At 43.9% G+C, this 20,874-nt stretch overlaps 1 protein-coding gene across 1 annotated transcript in view; it reads left to right on the top strand.

The window, feature by feature from the left end:
- The first annotated feature begins 702 nt into the window (after positions 1 to 702).
- Positions 703 to 20,874, top strand: part of LOC141076043 (cathepsin W-like) — a 42,682-nt gene continuing 22,510 nt past the window's right edge. Inside the window, exons 1-5 of the mRNA XM_073563304.1 lie at positions 703 to 817; positions 954 to 1,008; positions 7,769 to 7,882; positions 10,984 to 11,126; positions 17,202 to 17,295. Coding sequence (XP_073419405.1) covers positions 746 to 817; positions 954 to 1,008; positions 7,769 to 7,882; positions 10,984 to 11,126; positions 17,202 to 17,295 — 478 coding nt within the window. The 5' untranslated portion in view covers positions 703 to 745. The remainder of the gene's footprint in view (positions 818 to 953; positions 1,009 to 7,768; positions 7,883 to 10,983; positions 11,127 to 17,201; positions 17,296 to 20,874) is intronic.

The following is a 20,874-nucleotide window of genomic DNA, read 5'->3' as shown; positions in this document are numbered from 1 at the left end:
CTTGGTCCCTGAAGGGATTAGAATAGCAGGAAGTTACACTGAGTCACAGCAGGGAAAGATAACTCCCATTCTCCAGAGCAGACTGTAACCTGGTGAGAGTTGTACTATCTCCTCTGAACTGCACCTGAACTACAGTAAATGATAAAGTGACTTTCCTTGTCTCCTGCCTGATTACTCCGTGCCTTCTACTTTCATCACAATCTCTGGGGGTCAGCCCTGGTTGGAGGGTTTAACATCTGCACTGCCATCACCATCTACTCCCCCAGGGATCATCTGCAGTGCCGGCTATACTAGTCGAACACTCCAACTGGCTTCACGAATCACTACATAAACTTTATCCCCATCCAATTCTATCCCTTTTACAAGACCGCCTGGGGCCACGGACCGGGTCACCGCCGCTGTGACATCTCCCATTGAAGTTAACAGCCCCGATACAGAGTATCCCACGGCCCCTCAGGCGCGTCAGCAGCATCGAAGGAAAAATGAAATGGCTCTAGCTCTGGAATGAACGAAAAAAAAAAAAACAACTTTATTCTAATAGCCCAAAATAGTGCTGTCCTGAAAGGGGTTACTTAATCATGTAATCAAATTTTTAACTACAAAGTTTGCTTCCGTTGCCGCCCACAATTGACCATTTTCTTTTTTTTTTAAGTTGTGGTTTCTTTCTTGGATATAAATTCAGATTTTTCAGGTCACTCTTTTACTTGCTAGATCTGCTATCGCATTTGAACATTAATCGTCCCTGATGTATCTTTCATTCCCATCTCTCGTTTCTCTGTGCGCTTTTGCACACGTGGTCTTCGGGAACACTGAATTGGTGACCACCTATTTTCCAATACTGCTGTTTGCTTTTTCCTTTCTGTGCTACAAGCTTTTAATAATTTCATATCCAGAAAATTTGACATCTAAAACATTTCTAATGTCTCTTCTTCTTCTTTATTTTTTTTAACCAGGAACAGTTTGAGAACTTTACCAAACAATTTAATAAGGTTTATGAGAGTCCAGAAGGTAAGCAGGTCACCCATTTTACATGTATTATATTCACCAATTATTTATTTTGTTGTCAAATATAGTGCTGGTAACTCCATTTCTTATTGTATCATGATTTTTGTCCTCATACATGCTTTTAGAGATTAGATAGATACATATGCATAGACAGTAGAAGCAGCCCCGTAACAGTATAGGGTACAAATCCAATTCAGATCTCAACCTGGTCAATGGTAGATATAATACAAAAATGGCAGCTCTCCTCCATATAAAAAAATAGGGTGCCTATATCCAAATAAAAACATTTCACTTCATCCTGGAACCTTTCTTAAGCAAAATTTCCCTTCAGAATGGTTTAAGGAGGGACTAAAACATTGCTATTCAGATATGTACTAATTAAAGCACCCGGCTCGAAAGCGGTTCTGTGATAGGACCAAAATGTCACCACATAGGTTAATAAAGTCTACACTTTTTGCCTATTAATGGAGTGCTGCCTCTTCTTATGTTTAGATAGATAGATATTCAAAAAATGAAGGCAGCACTCCAGAGTCCGATTTCAATGGCAGTTTATTGACCCAGAAGTGTGGAATTTTTTAAATTTTTTCAAGCTCGCGCTTGGAACGAAACGTCCCCATTATGACCATAGGGTCAATAAACTGCCATTGAAATTGGACTCTGGAGTGCTGCCTTAGTTTTTTGAATATATATTGAGGCATGGTTTTGCTTGAGAGGCTTAGCACCCGCTGTTTTTCAGCTGTACCTATATTTTTGTGATTGATAGATTGACCTTGAATTAAAGTCTCACAAGTATATGATCCACATGGGCAAACATCTCCAATGATCGAACCACTGGCTGCAATACAGAGAATTCAAAAATTGACAGCACACCAGAACATATTTCCAAGAACATTGGACTTTATTAGCCTATATGAGGCAACGTTTGGGCTAAAAAAAATAATGAGCCTTTCTCAAGCCTTAAAAAAGGCTCATTATTTGTTGAGCCAAAATCTCACGACACATGGGCTTATAAACGCCACTATTTTGTGAAATTTTTACCGCAGCACCATCTATTTTTGGATTGTAGATAGATGTTATTCATAGATTGATAGATAGCAAAGCCATATTTTTAAATTTGTTTCAGTACAAGCGTCAAGAGTCACTTCTCATGACAAAGAAAACATTCACACCAATGAGCCAAGAATGCCGCATGACATTACAGCATCATTTACTGAGAAGCAACAACAATGCAAAATAAGTGCTGGTGATTTTGTGTCAAAAATTAATATTTCACAAATATAGTTTGGAGGAATAAAAAGCTGGAATAATATTAAAAGCAATAGGGTTTTATTCAAGATCCAACATGGAGACCAAAAGGCAATGGTACTCACCTGGTATGTTTGTGTGACCACAACCACTAAAAAGGCTCAAGACTGTTGCAGACCTACGACTGAAAAAAAACAACCGGAATGGAAGGGTTAATTTTGCACTACCGGTAAATCAAGGATGGAAGTTAAGAACGTTATCCAGGAATGTGACTTTTTTGTCAACAGGTTTCGAAAGTTACAACCCTTTTCATCAGGACAAACCCTGTGGGCGGTCCTGATGAAGAAGTTTGTAACTTTGAAATGTGTCGACAAATATCGTTTTGCGTCCAATAAGAAGAGGTACAACTCTTCGGTACAGGGAAGCTACTCTACAGATCTTTATTTCTCATCCATTTAAATTCAGGGAAATAAAAGATTTTCCAAAAAAAAACTGCTGAAAAAAAATCTTATAAACATTCAGAGCGGGTTTTAAGGGTATAAAAATGTAATAGCCTGAACGGAAGATGGAAGATGGAACTACCTTTGACCGGACAACCACTAATCTTAATACTAATTGTAAGACAGTATTAACCGGACATTATAGAGCACTATTTTAGCCAATCTTAAGTTTGGGGCTGATATTGGGTCTCTGTGTGTTGGTATTATTTGAGCACTGCATTATAGTATTTAGGTAATGTATAATGTATCGTGCTGTCTAACTGTATCTGTCCAGCACATAGAACAATTAATAAAGAATAGCACATTTGTAGCAGTCTGAAGTATTAGACTTAAAGGGGTTTTTCCCAAAAACAAAAGTTAATTTTAATCAATAGATCTTGGAATAATAATTTCCACAATTGGATGTGGTTAAATAAAATGTTCCTGTGCTGAGATAATCTTATAAATGTGCCTGTTGTGAACTATCTCGATTTGACTTCTGAGTCGGGGCTCCCTCTGGTGGTTACTGTGGGTAGTGGAGCTGGCCAAAGTCTGCCACCTGATGATGATAATTGGAAATCAGGGGTTACTGACTGGAGTATTTAAGTTAGCAGGCTTCCTTCAGTGGCTGCTGGTGATTAGTTTTCTTCCTGTGCATTCTCAGGTCTGCTGTCTCCTGCTTGATCCTGCATTTTTCAGTTAAGTTGTTCATTTGCTAATCCTTTGCATCTGATCTGGTTTTGCCTCTATCTGCTTTGCTGTGAGGGTTCAGCATGCTCCCTGCTGGGGAAGTGCTGGACCCCGCTCCATATGTTAAAGCTTGTGTCAGTTTGTTCAGTCCCCTGTTATATTAGTCTGTTTTGCTTTGCTGCCAGTTCATACCAGAATGCTGATATAGTGGGGGCGAGGTCGTGAGACCTTAGTGTTTTTTTGTACATCAGACGTGTTGGATTTTTAGGGTTTTTGCATGATTGCAGACAGTGTCTTTCCTTTCCTATCCTATCTAGTCAGTTTGGGCCCCATCATTTGCTCAGTCTATTTTCTGCCTGCGTTTGTGTCTCACTGACAATATATGTTTGGGGTCTATCTATTCCTTTGGGGTTCTACTCCGGGGCAGTTTAGATTTCACCTTTCTTGATTTAGGCTTAGTTAGCTCTCCGGCTGTGTCAAGGCATCTAGGGCATCGTGGGTACGTCCCATGGCTACTGCTAGTTGTGCTGTTAGGATTAGGGCTCTGCAATCTGCTAAGTTACCAACCTTTCTGGTTTCCTGGTGGCCTAGCCTATTCCTGCCATCCTCCTCGGTGACCAGTTGATAACGGTGATCTGTTATGAACTGGTCTCTGAGGAGGATGGCAGGAATAGGCTAGGCCACCAGGAAACCAGAAAGGTTGGTAACTTAGTGGATTGCAGACCCTTAATCCTAACAACACAACTAGCAGTAGCCATGGGGCATACCCACGATGCCCTAGACACCTCGGCACAGCCAGAGAGCTAACTAAGCCTAAATCAAGAAAGGTGAAATCTAAACTGCCCCAGAGTACAACCCCAAAGGAATAGATAGCCCCCAAACATATATTGTCGGTGAGACAAGATGAGACACAAACGCAGGTAGAAAATAGACTGAGCAAATAATGGGGCCCAAACTGACTAGATAGGATAGGAAAGGAAAGACACTGTGTGCAATCATGCAAAAACCCTAAAAATCCAACACGTCTGATGTACAAAAAAACACTGAGGTCTCACTACCTCTCCCCCACTATATAAGCATTCTGGTATGAACTGACAGCAAAGCAAAACAGACTAATATAACAGGGGACTAAACAAACTGACACAAGCTGTAATATATGGAGCAGGGTCCAGCACTGCCCCAGCAGGAAGCACGCTGAACCCTCACAGCAAAGCAGAAAGAGGCAAAACCAGATCAGATGCAAAGGATTAGGCTACTTTCAGACATCCGGTGTGTGGGGTCCGGCGGCGTGCGGCGAAAAGCCGGGCCGCCGGATCCGGCCTGCAGCCGTGACACCGGATGTGTATGCGGCGTCTGATATGGCTCAGACATGATTTAAAGGAGCCGCAGGAGGAGGTGGACAGAGGCAGCCGCTGAAAGGGAGGTGAGGGGAGGGGAGGAGAGGGGAGGGGAGAGGAGAGGGGGGTGGAGAGAGAGAGAGAGACATGTCGGGTAAACACTCAGCGTCCAGGCGAGAGAATCTCTCTCTCTTGCCGGGGTTAACCCCACAGAGAGATCTCTCTCTCACACCCAGACACTGTGAGTGTTAACCCCACTAGTGCCCGGCGAGAGAGATCTCTCACAAGTGTCCGGGTGACAGAGAGAGATCTCTCTCTCGCCGGGCACTTGTGGGGTTAACATTCACAGAGTCCGGGCGTGCGCTGTGGAAAAAGCCGGTCCGGCGCTGACAAAAAACGTTGCAGAGAACGTTTTTTGCAGATGCCGGACGGCTAATTTTTGCCGTGTCCGGCAACAACCGGACACGACGCATAACCATCCGGCACGATGCGGCGACCATGAAAGCTTATGGGACAAAACCGGATCCGGTGCTGGATCCGGTTATGAAAAATTTTGCCGCATCGTGCCGGATTACAAAAGCCGGATGTGTGAAAGAGGCCTTAGCAAATGAACAACTTAACTGAAAAATGCAGGATCAGGCAAGAGACAGCAGACCTGAGAATGCACAGGAAGAAAACTAATCACCAGCAGGCACTGAAGGAAGCCTGCTCACTTAAATACTCCAGTCAGTAACCCCTGATTTCCAATTATTGTCGTCAGGTGGCAGACTTTGGCCAGCTCCACTACCCACAGTAACCACCAGAGGGAGCCCCGACTCAGAAGTCAAATCGACATAGTTCACAATATGTGCCCCTACTGTGTACTGTGCAATGGTTGTGTCTGACCGTTCAGGAAAATGGTCTGATCATACCACATCTCCTGGGCAGGGGAGGAAGCAAAAGAGAGTATACAGACAGAATGATACAGGATCACAGCTGATTCTTTCTGTAAGGTAAAACATTTCCCTGCCTGTTTTTAAACCAATGTTTTACTTCACAGAAAGAATCAGCTGTGATTCCATGATGTCCTGTCTGTATACTCTCTTTTGCTTCCTCTCTCTCCCAGGAGATGTGGTATGATAAGACCATGTTCCTGCAGTAGTAGTAGTTACCTGACTGATGCAGCCAAGCAAAGGCTTTAGCAATCAAGTGGCTGAAGAAATCATGGTTTCCTGTCCCGCTGCAGATGACCTGACCGGCCTGTGTAGGATCCATTTTTACCCCATGCAAGGACCCTAGGAACATTTTATTGAGGCCGGTCAACAGCTTGTATAATGAACTTGTGCAATATATATATTTCTGCTAAAAATATTGTGAAAATCCCACAGAAAAACAGAGTAATTTAGTCACAGACTTGTGAATCTGTGAAACATAACCAGAAGTGATCTGATCACAAACAATGGATCACTTCCAAAAATGATTATGTGCAATTTTGTAAAATACTTAAAGAGTTTATGCCATTAATTATTTTCATACCAGAAGTCATAAAACACTGTTAAAAGGGTTGTCCATGACTTTACTGCTGATAACCTATCCTTAGGAGATGTAATCAATATCAAATTATTTGGGTCCAACATCTAGAACCCGTCACAAATAAGCTGTTAGTGGCTCCTGTAGCTGTGGTAAGTACTAAGTTGGAAATCCACAGCTTCTATGTAGTGGCCATTCTCATGTACTCAGCTTTGTTGCCATTTTCTTACATTGAAGTTGAACTGCAGTGCCCAAGAAAACCACTACACGATGTGCGGAGCTGGGGTAGTCTAGCTTCATACACCGCTTACTTCTGGCAGCCTGAAGTGTAAAGTATTTGTTTAGAAACCAAAAATGTGTAGATAAAAAAGTGTATGTGAAGAAGGCTTTAAGGGGGCTGTCCCATGAAAAAGTATATCTTCATTAATAGATCTTTGAATAATAATAATTTCCACATTTGGATATGTTAAAAAGGGTTCCTGTGCTGAGATAATCTTGCAAATGTGCCCCTGCTATGTACTGTGTAATAGCTGTGTCCAACCATCTTGGAATAATAATAAGTTCCACAATTGGATGTGGCTAAAAAAATGTTCTTATGCTGAGATAACCTTATAAATGTGCTGCGTAATGGCTGTGTCCATCCATGCAGAGCTGCTCCAGTCCATGGTTGGCCCATCCCACAGCTCTTGGCCAGGGAAGATAGAATAAGTCACTTATGATACATGAGTATACAGACGAAACAGCAAGTGGCTCACAGCTGCTGCTTTCTGAGGTAACACATGTTCCTGTCCATTTTATCACAGGAGCGAGTGTTTCTACCTCGTTACCAGTCCTGTGAGCTCATCATAAATCAAGTCAGTGACATATAAACTTAGTGGCCACTGGAGCTCCTGCATCACTGATTTCAGTTATGATGGGTTCAGATATCTGGATACACGGCAGAAGCACTCCCCCTGTGATAAAACAGACGGGGAAATTAATTTCTTAAGAAAGCAGCAGTTGTGACCCCGTGCCGTTTCATTTGTTTACTCACTTATTATATAAGACTTATTCTATCTTCTCTGGTCAGGAGATGTGGTATGTGCCTACCGTGAACTGAAGTAGCTCACATTAGCGTTTTTTAGCGCAGCGCATCGTGCGCGTCCATGCACGTGCGCCCCAATGTTGAACGTGGAGGGCACATGGTCTATCGCTTGCACGCGCATGTAGGCATTTTTGTGCGCATGTGTTTTTTGTAGTGTGCGCCTAAGGTAGACCATGTTTTTCAATGCAGTAAAAAAGGTATGCCCATGTATGCATGCCCAGTATATAATGGATGCATGCAGGTACATGGAGACCATCAGACATGTCAGAGTATTTGACACCGAATACTTCCAAGATACGTTTCAACATACCGTAAAATTGAGAATTGTGAACAAAGCCTTAACCAGTCTTCGTGAACACTATGGATCTTTTCTGTCCAAAACCGTGTAATTGAATATCTCATCCGCTATATCATTGCAGAACATCAATACAGATTGTCTGTTTTTATCGAAAATGTAAAAGCTGCTCGTCGCCTACAGGAAGAGGAACTGGGAACAGCAATATATGGGATCACCAAGTTCAGCGACCTGACCGGTAAATCATCAATTGTGAAATTAATCTCATTCTAGGAAATGACATTAAGTTTGTATACGTTAGACCCCTTACTAAAGTAGAAGCGAATTTATTTGCATATCTCATTCCATCAGCCATGACAGTGGTCTGTAGCCACTGCACTAAAACGGGAGTAACACCTCTTACCTACTGGATTCCGCAGCTCTTCTTTTGAAGAGACGGCCTGGGACAACATCATTATTATATTTCATCTCTATATATAAAAATGAATGTATGTGTGTGTGTGTGTGTATCACCAACCAATCACAAAGCATCTTTCATTTCAGCAGAGATGTTCCAAAAAAGCTGAGCTATGATTGGTTGCTACGATCAACAGTTTTCCTTGCAACTGATCACTAAGCATCTCTCATTTCACCAGAGCTGGTTAAAAGAAGCTGAGCTGTGATTGGTTGCTATGACCAACAGTTTTCCCACTTGACAACACCTCAGCAGACACTGACTGGGTGGGAGAAATCTAGCATCCCTGGGAACATAAGCTCCCAGCCATTGTCTGCCTCCCAGAAAGGAGCAGAGAGCACATGACAGAAATGAAGACCCCAGGCTTCTATTAAAGGGATCATTGGTATGCAAGTCAGGGTAAATCCACTCAGCGCTCTGGTTCTGTCCCCAGTTTCTCTTAAAGGGATCCCCGGTATGGAAGTTAGGGCAAATCCACTCAGCGCTCTGGTTCTGACCCAAGTCCCCTCTTAAAGGGATCCTCGGTATGGAAGCGAGGGAAAATTCCCTCTGCGCTTTGGTACTGACCCCCAGGCCTCTCTTAAAGGGATCTCCGGTATGGAAGTTAGAGTAAATCCCTCAGCGCTCTGATTCTCACCCCAGGCTTCTATTAAAGGGATCATTGGTATGGAAGTCAGGGCAAATCCACTCAGCGCTCTGGTTCTGACGCCAGGCCTCTCTTAAAGGGATTCCCAGTATGGAAGTTAGGACTGTTCCACTCAGCGCTCTGGTTCTGACCCCAGGCTGATGGGATGATGTGGGATATTAGGGGTATTAGTCCGGTGGCTCTGGCTGACGGGATGATGTGGGATATTATGGGTAGTAGTTCGGTGGCTCTGGCTGATGGGATGATGTGGGATATTAGGGGTAGTAGTCCGGTGGCTCTGGCTGACGGGATGATGTAGGATATTAGGGGTAGTAGTCCGGTAGCTCTGGCTGATGGGATGATGTGGGATATTATGGGTAGTAGTTCGGTGGCTCTGGCTGATGGGATGATGAGGGATATTAGGGGTAGTAGTTCGGTGGATCTAGCTGACGGGATGATGTGGGATATTATGGGTAGTAGTTCTGTGGCTCTGGCTGATGGGATGATGTGGGATATTAGGGGTAGTAGTCCGGTGGCTCTGGCTGACGGGATGATGTAGGATATTAGGGGTAGTAGTCCGGTAGCTCTGGCTGATGGGATGATGTGGGATATTATGGGTAGTAGTTCGGTGGCTCTGGCTGATGGGATGATGTGGGATATTAGGGGTAGTAGTTCGGTGGATCTAGCTGACGGGATGATGTGGGATATTATGGGTAGTAGTTCGGTGGCTCTGGCTGATGGGATGATGTGGGATATTAGGGGTAGTAGTCCGGTGGCTCTGGCTGACGGGATGATGTGGGATATTAGGGGTAGTAGTCCGGTAGCTCTGGCTGATGGGATGATGTGGGATATTATGGGTAGTAGTTCGGTGGCTCTGGCTGATGGGATGATGTGGGATATTAGGGGTAGTAGTTCGGTGGATCTAGCTGACGGGATGATGTGGGATATTATGGGTAGTAGTTCGGTGGCTCTGGCTGATGGGATGATGTGGGATATTAGGGGTATTAGTCCGGTGGCTCTGGCTGATGGGATGATGTGGGATATTAGGGGTAGTAGTCCGGTAGCTCTGGCTGATGGGATGATGTGGGATATTAGGGGTAGTAGTCCGGTGGCTCTGGCTGATGGGATGATGTGGGATATTAGGGGTAGTAGTTCGGTGGATCTAGCTGACGGGATGATGTGGGATATTATGGGTAGTAGTTCGGTGGCTCTGGCTGATGGGATGATGTGGGATATTAGTGGTAGTTGTCCGGTGGCTCTGTCTGACGGGATGATGTGGGATATTAGTGGTAGTTGTCCGGTGGCTCTGGCTGACTGGATGATGTGAGATATTATGGGTAGTAGTCCGGTAGCTCTGGCTGACGGGATGATGTTGGATATTATAGTTAATGCGGCTATGCGGAGTGGGAGGGGCTATACACTCAGCTTTATATATATATAGATATAATCATTATAATTTGTTATAACTAACCGTAGTTATTTACTATGCCCGGGCAGCGCCGGGCTCTTCAGCTAGTAATATAATAAAATAGACCAATAGGCTGCAGGAGACTAACTCTAACTTCTTGACTTCAAGACAACTTTCTATGCATACTCTGATCCAGACAAAGGTCATTGTGCAGGATGGGGGTGGAGGTGAGCTCTGTCCATCAACCAATGCAAATGATAGATTATGTGTTTACAACTGAATATATAGTTTTTTTCACTGAATATATAGCTTTGTTCTGTCTATAAAATCCTGGTGATAATGAAAGTGCTGAAAAATCATCTGTACAGCACAGGAAGTGTGAGTCTAATATTAGGTGCAGTGGACAGTGTGAAAATTGCCAGACTTCATTTTTTAACATGGATAAAAATAAAAACCTGATTTAAACTATAAGTAATTTTTGGGCAACCCATACAAGCTTATCTGGCCCCAGATTTTTTTTTAATACAAATGACACACATTATTAAATAGATCTCTTATACTAGAGACTTTTTTTTTATGAAACTAATACTCCCACTTTGGAAAGCCACATAAGAATAACTGTATAATCTGGATTTTAAAAAGGGTATTTTATGAGTCCAGCTATAGACTAAAGTAGCTCATTGGTCCAATCTCTGCCCACCCAGCCTGAATGACAGCTGCAGCTTGCACTGAGCAGTGTAAGATCTCCACAGCAGGAGGAGGGAAACTGAGGAGCTGTCAGTTAAGCTAAGGGGCCAAGTTGGTAGCTAACTAGCTATCTGCTATTAATTACATTTTTCTCTGTGTGTTTAGATGAAGAGTTCAAAAGAAATATTTTGACTTTATTCGATGACGTTCCTCCAAATGATATAAAAGAACTGAAGGTGGAGGCTACCCCGATGAAAAGATCTTGTGATTGGCGCAAGGCAGGAGTTATTTCAAGGGCAAAAAATCAGGTAAGAAACAAATACAGGTAATAAACAGACATTACATTAGTAAGTACTAAGGATGAAAACTTTTCCCTAATATTAATCTGTGTACTGAAAATAATACCAAACAGGACAGGAAATATAGAGTGTAATATTTTTTAAGGAAGTCAGTGCTTAGGCTAAGTTAACACTAAGTGTTTTTGCTGTGTTTCTTTTAGGCTTTTTTATGCAAATTTTCAGCTGTGTTTTACAGTACCAGCAAAGCCTATGAGATTTCAGAAATCTCATGCACACACATTGTATTTTGCCATCAGGAGTTTGTGCTTTGCATGTTCTTTTTGCACAATGGAGCATGTCACTTCTTTCAACGTTTTTTCAGCGTTTTTAACCCATTGACATGAATGAGTGGGGAAAAAAAAGCTGAAAAAAAAAACGCACCAAGAATGCAGGCATCAGGTTTTGCTGCATTTTTTGTGCAAAACCTGATTCTATAGAATAGGAGTTTTTTCAACACTAATCTTTATCAGCATGCACAAGAGAGAAACCTAAACGACATAGAGTTCCGGCATGACAACGACCCAAAGCATACATCGAGAATGGTGAAAAAATGGATCAATGACAATGAAGTAGAGGTATTGGATTGTCCCCCACAGTCCTCACCCATCGAACACTGTGGGTAGAGTTTAATAAAAGCTGTAAACATACCCAGTAGTGTTTAAATCCTGTGTAGCTGATTACAGGAGCAGCTACACAGCAGCTTTTACCGGGATCGGTAAAAGTCACTACTCACCATACAATGACTGCTGTAATCACTCCCCTGCAATTTGATTGACAGCCCACTCCCCAGCAGGTGTGCGCAGCGTGTATGGGCGTGGAGCAATTTTTCAATCAAAGTCCTGGGGATTGATTACAGCTGCGCTCACTGTATAGTGACATCTGCCTGTAACCGCTCCTTCCACCTTCCCGATGACTAGAAAAGAATGGCTGCAGGGAGAATAAAACTTCATTTTCTCCTGTAGCCATTTCTCCAGTATTCCGGCTGCTTAAGATTTAAGATTTATTATCCCTATATGTGCAGGTAAATAGCGTTTCTGGATATGACAGCAACCTTTCAAAAGTCTCAATGTTCCAATGGAGTGCACCTGCTGGTAGCATCTCCCTAGTGTTCAAAATAAGCACATTCAGTATCTTGTTTGGTCCTCTATCTAGGCTTCTGTAGGAACAGGTTGTAACGGTCAACGTGTGACTGGACACAGCGCCTCCAGCAGGGCGAATTTATGGCACACGTGACCCTGGATACACCGCCTCCAGCTAGGCGAATTTAAATAATAATGGAACGTGCAGCCGGATACACCGCCTCCAGCTGGCGAATTTAAGAAGTACACGTAAAACTGGATACCCCGCCTCCAGCTGGCGAATTTAAATAATAAGGGTAAACACAGGGAACAATTACCGTGGTGGGCCCTACACTAGGGAATGGGGACTTGGAGACCTACTGCACTCCCCTGAGCCAGTGACCCTGCACTCCTCAACAGTCCCTATGCCGGTTCCGCACTGGGCGCCGATCGGGAACCTAGAAACCCTGACTCACCCTGCACCTAGTCCCTCACTAAGGAATTGGTCGGTGCGGAAACTAATCCCACCACTGTACTAGAACACACATAAGGAAAGTCACAAACAGGGATAAAGAAACACTTAACTCTCTCTGTGCTAATGCTCCAGCACAGAGTCCACCATCAGAATGCAGCTCTCCTCCTGAAATGCTGCTACCAAGCTCTGTCAGAGCTGCAAGGAAATCCCCTCTGACTACTTCCACAACAGGGCTCAGACCGTGCTGCAAGGTGCTCTCTCCAGCTCTTTCCTCCACCAAGGTTGGTTGCAAATGAACAACTATCACCAACCCTGATTGCAACACCTGTGACTCTTTTATAGCAGAGCCAGCAATCACACCTGCAAGATAAATGTGCACTTTAACTAAAGTGTAATACCACTAACCACCACCGGGGTAACTTAGACCAAACGACACCACGTGTAATGACCCTTATGGCCACCGGGGGCAATCAACCCACTTTGGCACCAAGCCAAAGGAAAAAAAGTTCACTATATACATTAAATCTGTCAGATCAAACTCAGATCATGACACGGGTAATGTCAGTATGCAACCATGTTTTTATTTTGAACACTAGGGGGACACTACAGGTATCTGATCTCCCTTGGAGCATATAGCCTACAACCCCTTAATGCTTCATGACGTAGTACTTGTTTTACATCATTGGAGCGTGTCAGGAGAGGGCTGAGGACCGAGCCCACTCTATACAGGGCAGATACTGGTAACTTTACATGGCTGGCAACGGCCTCTCATAGTAGTAATAGTTGCAAACTCCGATCACTACAGTTAATCTCATAAATGCTGCTGTCAATCACTTACAGAGACATGTAAGAGCTGATATCTGGCTTGGGCATTTATTTGAGCACCCATTGGCTTCCCGCAATGGGATAGCGGGGAGCCAATGGTTTACTATAACAAGCTCCCTTGTACCTGTCATGTGATTTCTCCTGAGATGACCAGCCTGGGGCTCAGCATCACAAGAGACACAGATTTTACATAATATATATATAATAATAATAAATTTTATTTCTATAGCGCCGACATATTCCGCAGCACTTTACATTTCAGAGGGGATTTGTACAGACTATAGACATTACAGCTAACAATAATCACATACAGTAGATTATAACAAATACCAAGAGGAAAGAGGGCCCTGCTCACAAGCTTACAGTCTATGAGGAAAGAGGTAGACACGAAAGGTGGGTGGTAACAGTTGCCCTGATTGTATGGACCAGCCATAATGTTAAGTGTGTAACAGTACAGACACAGAGGGCTAATGGATGCATAAAGCATGTGGGAACATGATGCGTGGAACCTGGTTATGGTAAAACTTTTGGCTGTGCCACACAGGGATAGATTAGGTTAATGTGTTGAGGTGATAGGCCAGTCTGAATAAATGCGTTTTCAGGGCACGCTTAAAATTGTGGTGATTGGGGACTAATCGTATTGACCTGGGAAGTGCATTCCAAAGAATTGGCACAGCACGTGTAAAGTCTTGGAGACGGGAGTGGGAGGTTCTGATTATTGAGGATGCTAACCTCAGGTCATCAGTTGAACGGAGGGCGCGGGTAGGGTGGTATACTGAAACAAGGGAGGAGATGTAGGGTGGTGATGAGCCATGGAGGGCTTTGTGGGTGAGGGTAATAAGTTTATACTGAATTCTGGAGTGGATGGGTAGCCAGTGTAATGACTGGCACAAGGTAGAGGCATCGGTGTAACGATTGGTGAGGAATATGATCCTGGTTGCAGCATTCAAGACAGATTGGAGAGGGGAGAGTTTGGTAAGAGGGAGACCGATTAGAAGAGAGTTACAATAGTCGAGACAAGAATGAATAAGAGAAACAGTAAGAGTTTTTGCAGAGTCAAAAGTAAGAAAAGGTCGAATTCTAGAAATGTTTTTGAGGTGCAGATGACTAGAGCGAGCCAGTGATCGAATGTGGGGGGCAAAGGAAAGCTCGGAATCAAGTATGACCCCAAGACAGCGGGCCTGTTGCTGGGGAGTAATAGTGGAGCCACACACAGAAATGGCAATGTCGGGTATAGGTACATTAGTAGAGGGAGGAAACACCAGGAGTTCAGTCTTTGACAGGTTCAGTTTCAGATATAGTGAGGACATGATGTTAGACACAGCGTTTAGACAATTGCCGGTGTTTTCTAGAAAGGCTGACGTGATGTCAGGAGAAGAAGCGTATAATTGGGTGTTGTCAGCATAGAGATGGTACTGGAAACCAAATCTACTGATTGTTTGACCAATAGGGGCAGTATACAAAAATGAGGGGGCCTAGGACTGATCCTTGAGGAACCCCAACAGTAAGGGGAAGATGAGAGGAGGAGGAGCCAGCAAAAGATACAGCAAAGGAGCGGTCAGAAAGAGGAGAACCAGGAGAGAATGGTGTCCTTGGAACGGAGCATAGTGAGGAGGAGCTGATGATCCACAGTGTCGAATGCTGCAGAGAGAACCAAGAGAATTAGCATGGAGTAATGACCATTTGATTTAGCTGTTAGTAGATCATTAGAGACTTTAGTGAGGGCAGTTTCAGTAGCGTGTAAGGAGCGGAAACCGGATTGGAGAGGGTCGAGAAGAAAGATATCAGAGATAGCGGATAAGACGGGAGTGGACCAGGCATTCCAGGAGTTTAGAGATGAAGGGAAGATTAGAGACAGGTCTATAGTTAACGGCACAGTTTTGGTCGAGGGATGTTTTTTTAAGTAGTGGATGTATGATGGCATGCTTAAATGAGGAGGGAAAGATACCAGAAGAGAGAGAGGTTAAATATTTTAGTTAGGTGAGGGGTGACAGCAGGGGAAAGGGACTGGAGGAGATGTGACGGAAATGGGTCACTGATGCAAGTGGTTGGTAGAGAAGATGCAAGGAGCCTGCTTACTACTTCTTCTGTGACTGGTTCAAAATCAGAGAGTGAGCTAGATGCAGTGGGGGAGGGAGGACAGTGCATGGTATGAGGTGATTGGGAGATAATTTCCTGTCGAGTCTGGTCAATTTTTTCTTTGAAGTAATTGGCCAGATCATCAGCTCGGAGCTCCGTGGTTGGGGCCTGTACTCTTGGGTTAAGTAGAGAATGAAAAGTGTCAAAGAGACATTTCGGGTTATTGGACAGTGAGGTGATGAGGGTGTTGAAATAGGTTTGTTTGAAGAGGTGATGGGCAGTGTTGTATGTTCTAAGCATATAATGGATGAAATCTTCATGTAGATTGGATTTTCTCCACAGACGTTCGGCGCACCTGGAGCACCGCTGCAGGAAACGTGTTTGCAGGGTGTGCCAGGGTTGTCACCGTCTGTGTTGTGGTGTTCTATTTATAGGGGGTGCAAACTCATCCAGGGCACTTTGAAGTGTTTCATTGTAATGCTTCAGTGCAGAATCAGGACATGAGAGGGAGGAGATAGGGGCCAATGAAGACTGCAAGTTCTTCATAAGTTTCTGGGTGTTAATGGCCTGTATGTTTCTATGAGTATGGACAGTGGGGGTGACCTGAGCAGCCTGGCAGTTCTTGATAGAGAATGAAAGAAGGTTGTGGTCAGAGAGCGGGAGAGGGGAGTTTGCAAAATCATCCACTGCACAAAGCCGAAAGAAGACCAAGTCGAGGGAGTTTCCGTCTTCATGCGTTGGAGAATTAGTAAGCTGCAAAAGGCCAAACATGGAGGTTAGAGATAAAAGGTGAGTAGCAGATGGGGAGAGGGGAAGAGCAATGGGGATGTTGAAATCGCCCATGATGAGGGTAGGGATGTCACAGGAGAGAAAATGTGGAAGCCAAGTGGCAAAATGATCCAGGAACTGATGGGAGGGGCCGGGAGGACGACACACCACCGCCACTCGCATGGAGAAGGGCGTGTAGAGTCTGACGGCATGGACCTCAAAAGAAGGGAAGACTAGTGAGGGTAGTTGAGGGATAACCTGAAAGGTACATTTTGGTGATAGGAGCAGACCAACGCCTCCACCTGCTCTATTGTCTAATCTTGGGGTATGAGAGAAGGGTAGCCCCCCGTATGAAAGAGCAGCAGCAGCGGTAGTGTCTGACTGCTGGATCCAGGTTTCAGTAAGAGCCAGGAGGTTAAGAGAATTAGATAGGAAAAAGTCATGAGTGAAGGAGAGTTTGTTACACACTGAGCGAGAATTCCAAAGTGCACAATTAAGAGAGACAGATGGCATGCAGGGAATATTAATAAGATTAGAGGGGTTTCTGAGTGTAGCAGTTGGGGGGTTTGACTTTCTATAACATGGGGGACCAGGGTTGGGAGCAATGTCTCCTGTGACTGTATATGTATATAAATACACTCTGTTGTGCTGCCGTATAAAGCACGAGCGATCAAATGATCACAGGTTCAAAGACATCAAGTGTGGTTTGCAGATTTTCCCTGCAGCCATGTGAATTGGTTAGGAACGCTGGTTACATATTAATGTTATGTTATCTAAATGTGTAATATAACACTTATAATATGGTGCATATAACGCCTCCAATAAATTTATTCTATTCAGGGCAATTGCGGTTCCTGTTGGGCTTTTGCCGCTGTTGCAAACATTGAGGCACAGTGGGCAATCGTTGGACATTCAGCAAACTTATCAGTTCAGCGTAAGTGTCTGTCCTTCCTTGTCACAATGCTCCCTTGTGAGAGTGAATATACGGGCGCAGTCAGACGGCCGTATTAATCGCCAAGTATCGCAATCCTCGGACCGTCCGTCAGATCTCCTGACCTGAGGCTGACAGGATGTATTTCTATGCAGCTTTCATGCACAGGTGAGCAGAGCCGACGGCCAGTCCGAGGATTGCAATGCGATCCTAGCTCGAATAACATGGCAGTCTGACTGCGCCATAAGATTGTGTTCTGTAAATGGCAGTGATGTTGGGGTCTCATTACTCCTATATGTTCTTAGAATCAGCTCTTTTTGCTTTTGGTTACAAAAACGTACAGCTCAGAGGGAATGCCATCTCTCATTGAAGAGATCCAACTATTTTTGGAGGCATGTTTTAAAACTGTAAATAACTTTAAAAATTAATTTAATGAATTATATGGATTGCCAATAAATCTGTTTTCACTTTTACTATATCAGAGTGCCAGGTTTCTGCTATTATAGCACTACAAGTTGGAACCCTACTCGAGCACCTTATTCTCCCACCTTCTTCAACAATGTAAATAAATTTAAAGGGAGTCCGTCACCCCGAAAATGCCTTTTAGACTAAGTATATAGTGATATATGGGACTTCACTCTTACAAAAATCACACTAACACTGGATCTGTTACTGGTACAGAAATTGTGAAAATCACTTTTAATCCATATGCAAATAAAGTAGCTCCTGTGCACCGATGGCGTGCACCGTTATGCCGCCTCAATTTGCGTCTTGGGGACTGAGCGAGTTTGTGATGGGCAGCGCTCGCTCCTCATCGGACAGCACAAGGTCCCTTGTTATTCAAAAGTTATGTTCAGATTATTGATTTTTCTCCTGGCCCGACTGTAAGAAAAAAACTGCAGCATATACAACTTTTTTGCGAATATCAGAGTAGACTCACCCATTAAAGTCTATGGGTGCTAGAGTTGAGCGATACCGTCCGATACTTCAAAGTATCGGATCGGAATGGATCGGACGATCTTAAAAAAAAGTATCGGTATCGCCGATTCCGATACCGGAAGTCCCATTCAAGTCTATGGGACTTCCGGTATCGGAATAAGAAAAACCCTGTTTTTGCCTTGTACAGCCTCTCTGGGGTCTGTACGGGCCTTTTGGGGGGCTGTGCCGGCCTGCCAGGGGGTATGTGCAGGCTCCGGTGGTCTGTGCCGGCCTGCCGGGGGGCTGTGCCGGCCTGCCGGTGGTCTGTGCAGTCTCCGGTGGGCTGTGCCGGCCTGCCGGGGGGCTGTGCCAGCCTGCCGGTGGTCTGTGCAGGCTCCGGTGGGCTGTGCCGGCCTGCCGGGGGGCTGTGCCTGCCTGCCGGTGGTCTGTGCAGGCTTCGGGGGTCTGTGCAGGCATCGTCCGATGGGACTACAAGTCCCATCGGGCGATGCCTGCTACCATGACAGTGATTGACACATTAGCCAATGATGGGACAGTAGTAGTCCCATCATCCGGCTAATGTGTTGAATGTAAAAAAAAAATAAAAAAAAATTACATGCTACATACATGCTACATACATACAACATGCATACTACATACATGCTACATTCATACTACATACTACATACATGCTACATTCATACTACATATATACTACATGCAACATACATACTACATATATACTACATGCATGCAACATGCATACTACATATATACTACATGCAACATACATACTACATATATACTACATGCATGCAACATGCATACTACATATATACTACATGCTACATACATACTACATATATGCTACATACATACTACATATATACTACATGCATGCTACATACATACTGCATGCTACATACATACTACATGCTACATACATACTACATATATGCTACATACATACTACATATATACTACATGCATGCTACATACATACTGCATGCTACATACATACTACATGCTACATACATACCACATATATACTACATACATACTACATGCATGCTACATACATACCACATACATACTACATACATACTACATACATACTACATGCATGCTACATGCATGCTACATGCTACATACATAACACATATATACTACATGCATGCTACATACATACTACATACCACATACATACTACATACATACTACATACATACTACATGCATGCTACATACATACTACATACATACTACATACATACTACATACATACTACATGCATGCTACAGACATACTACATGCTACATACATACTACATATATACTACATGCATGCTACATACATACTACATGCTACATACATACTACATATATACTACATGCATGCTACATACATACTACATACATACTACATGCATGCTACATACATACTACATGCTACATACATACCACATACATACTACATATACAGTGGGGCAAAAAAGTATTTAGTCAGTCAGCAATAGTGCAAGTTCCACCACTTAAAAAGATGAGAGGCGTCTGTAATTTACATCATAGGTAGACCTCAACTATGGGAGACAAACTGAGAAAAAAAAATCCAGAAAATCACATTGTCTGTTTTTTTTTCATTTTATTTGCATATTATGGTGGAAAATAAGTATTTGGTCAGAAACAAGCAATCAAGATTTCTGGCTCTCACAGACCTGTAACTTCTTCTTTAAGAGTCTCCTCCTTCCTCCACTCATTACCTGTAGTAATGGCACCTGTTTAAACTTGTTATCAGTATAAAAAGACACCTGTGCACACCCTCAAACAGTCTGACTCCAAACTCCACTATGGTGAAGACCAAAGAGCTGTCAAAGGACACCAGAAACAAAATTGTAGCCCTGCACCAGGCTGGGAAGACTGAATCTGCAATAGCCAACCAGCTTGGAGTGAAGAAATCAACTGTGGGAGCAATAATTAGAAAATGGAAGACATACAAGACCACTGATAATCTCCCTCGATCTGGTGCTCCACGCAAAATCCCACCCCGTGGGGTCAGAATGATCACAAGAACGGTGAGCAAAAATCCCAGAACCACGCGGGGGGACCTAGTGAATGAACTGCAGAGAGCTGGGACCAATGTAACAAGGCCTACCATAAGTAACTCACTACGCCACCATGGACTCAGATCCTGCAGTGCCAGACGTGTCCCACTGCTTAAGCCTGTACATGTCCGGGCCCGTCTGAAGTTTGCTAGAGAGCATTTGGATGATCCAGAGGAGTTTTGGGAGAATGTCCTATGGTCTGATGAAACCAAACTGGAACTGTTTGGTAGAAACACAACTTGTCGTGTTTGGAGGAAAAAGAATACTGAGTTGCATCCATCAAACACCATACCTACTGTAAAGCATGGTGGTGGAAACATCATGCTTTGGGGCTGTTTCTCTGCAAAGGGGCCAGGACGACTGATCCGGGTACATGAAAGAATGAATGGGGCCATGTATCGTGAGATTTTGAGTGCAAACCCCTTCCATCAGCAAGGGCATTGAAGATGAAACGTGGCTGGGTCTTTCAACATGACAATGATCCAAAGCACACCACCAGGGCAACGAAGGAGTGGCTTCGTAAGAAGCATTTCAAGGTCCTGGAGTGGCCTAGCCAGTCTCCAG

This window comes from Dendrobates tinctorius, unplaced genomic scaffold, assembly GCF_039654945.1.
Source record: "Dendrobates tinctorius isolate UK_male_01 unplaced genomic scaffold, ASM3965494v1 ptg000384l, whole genome shotgun sequence".
Lineage (NCBI taxonomy): Eukaryota > Metazoa > Chordata > Amphibia > Anura > Dendrobatidae > Dendrobates > Dendrobates tinctorius.
Note: the sequence above shows the minus strand (reverse complement) of the source record. Positions and strands in the feature narration are given on the sequence as shown.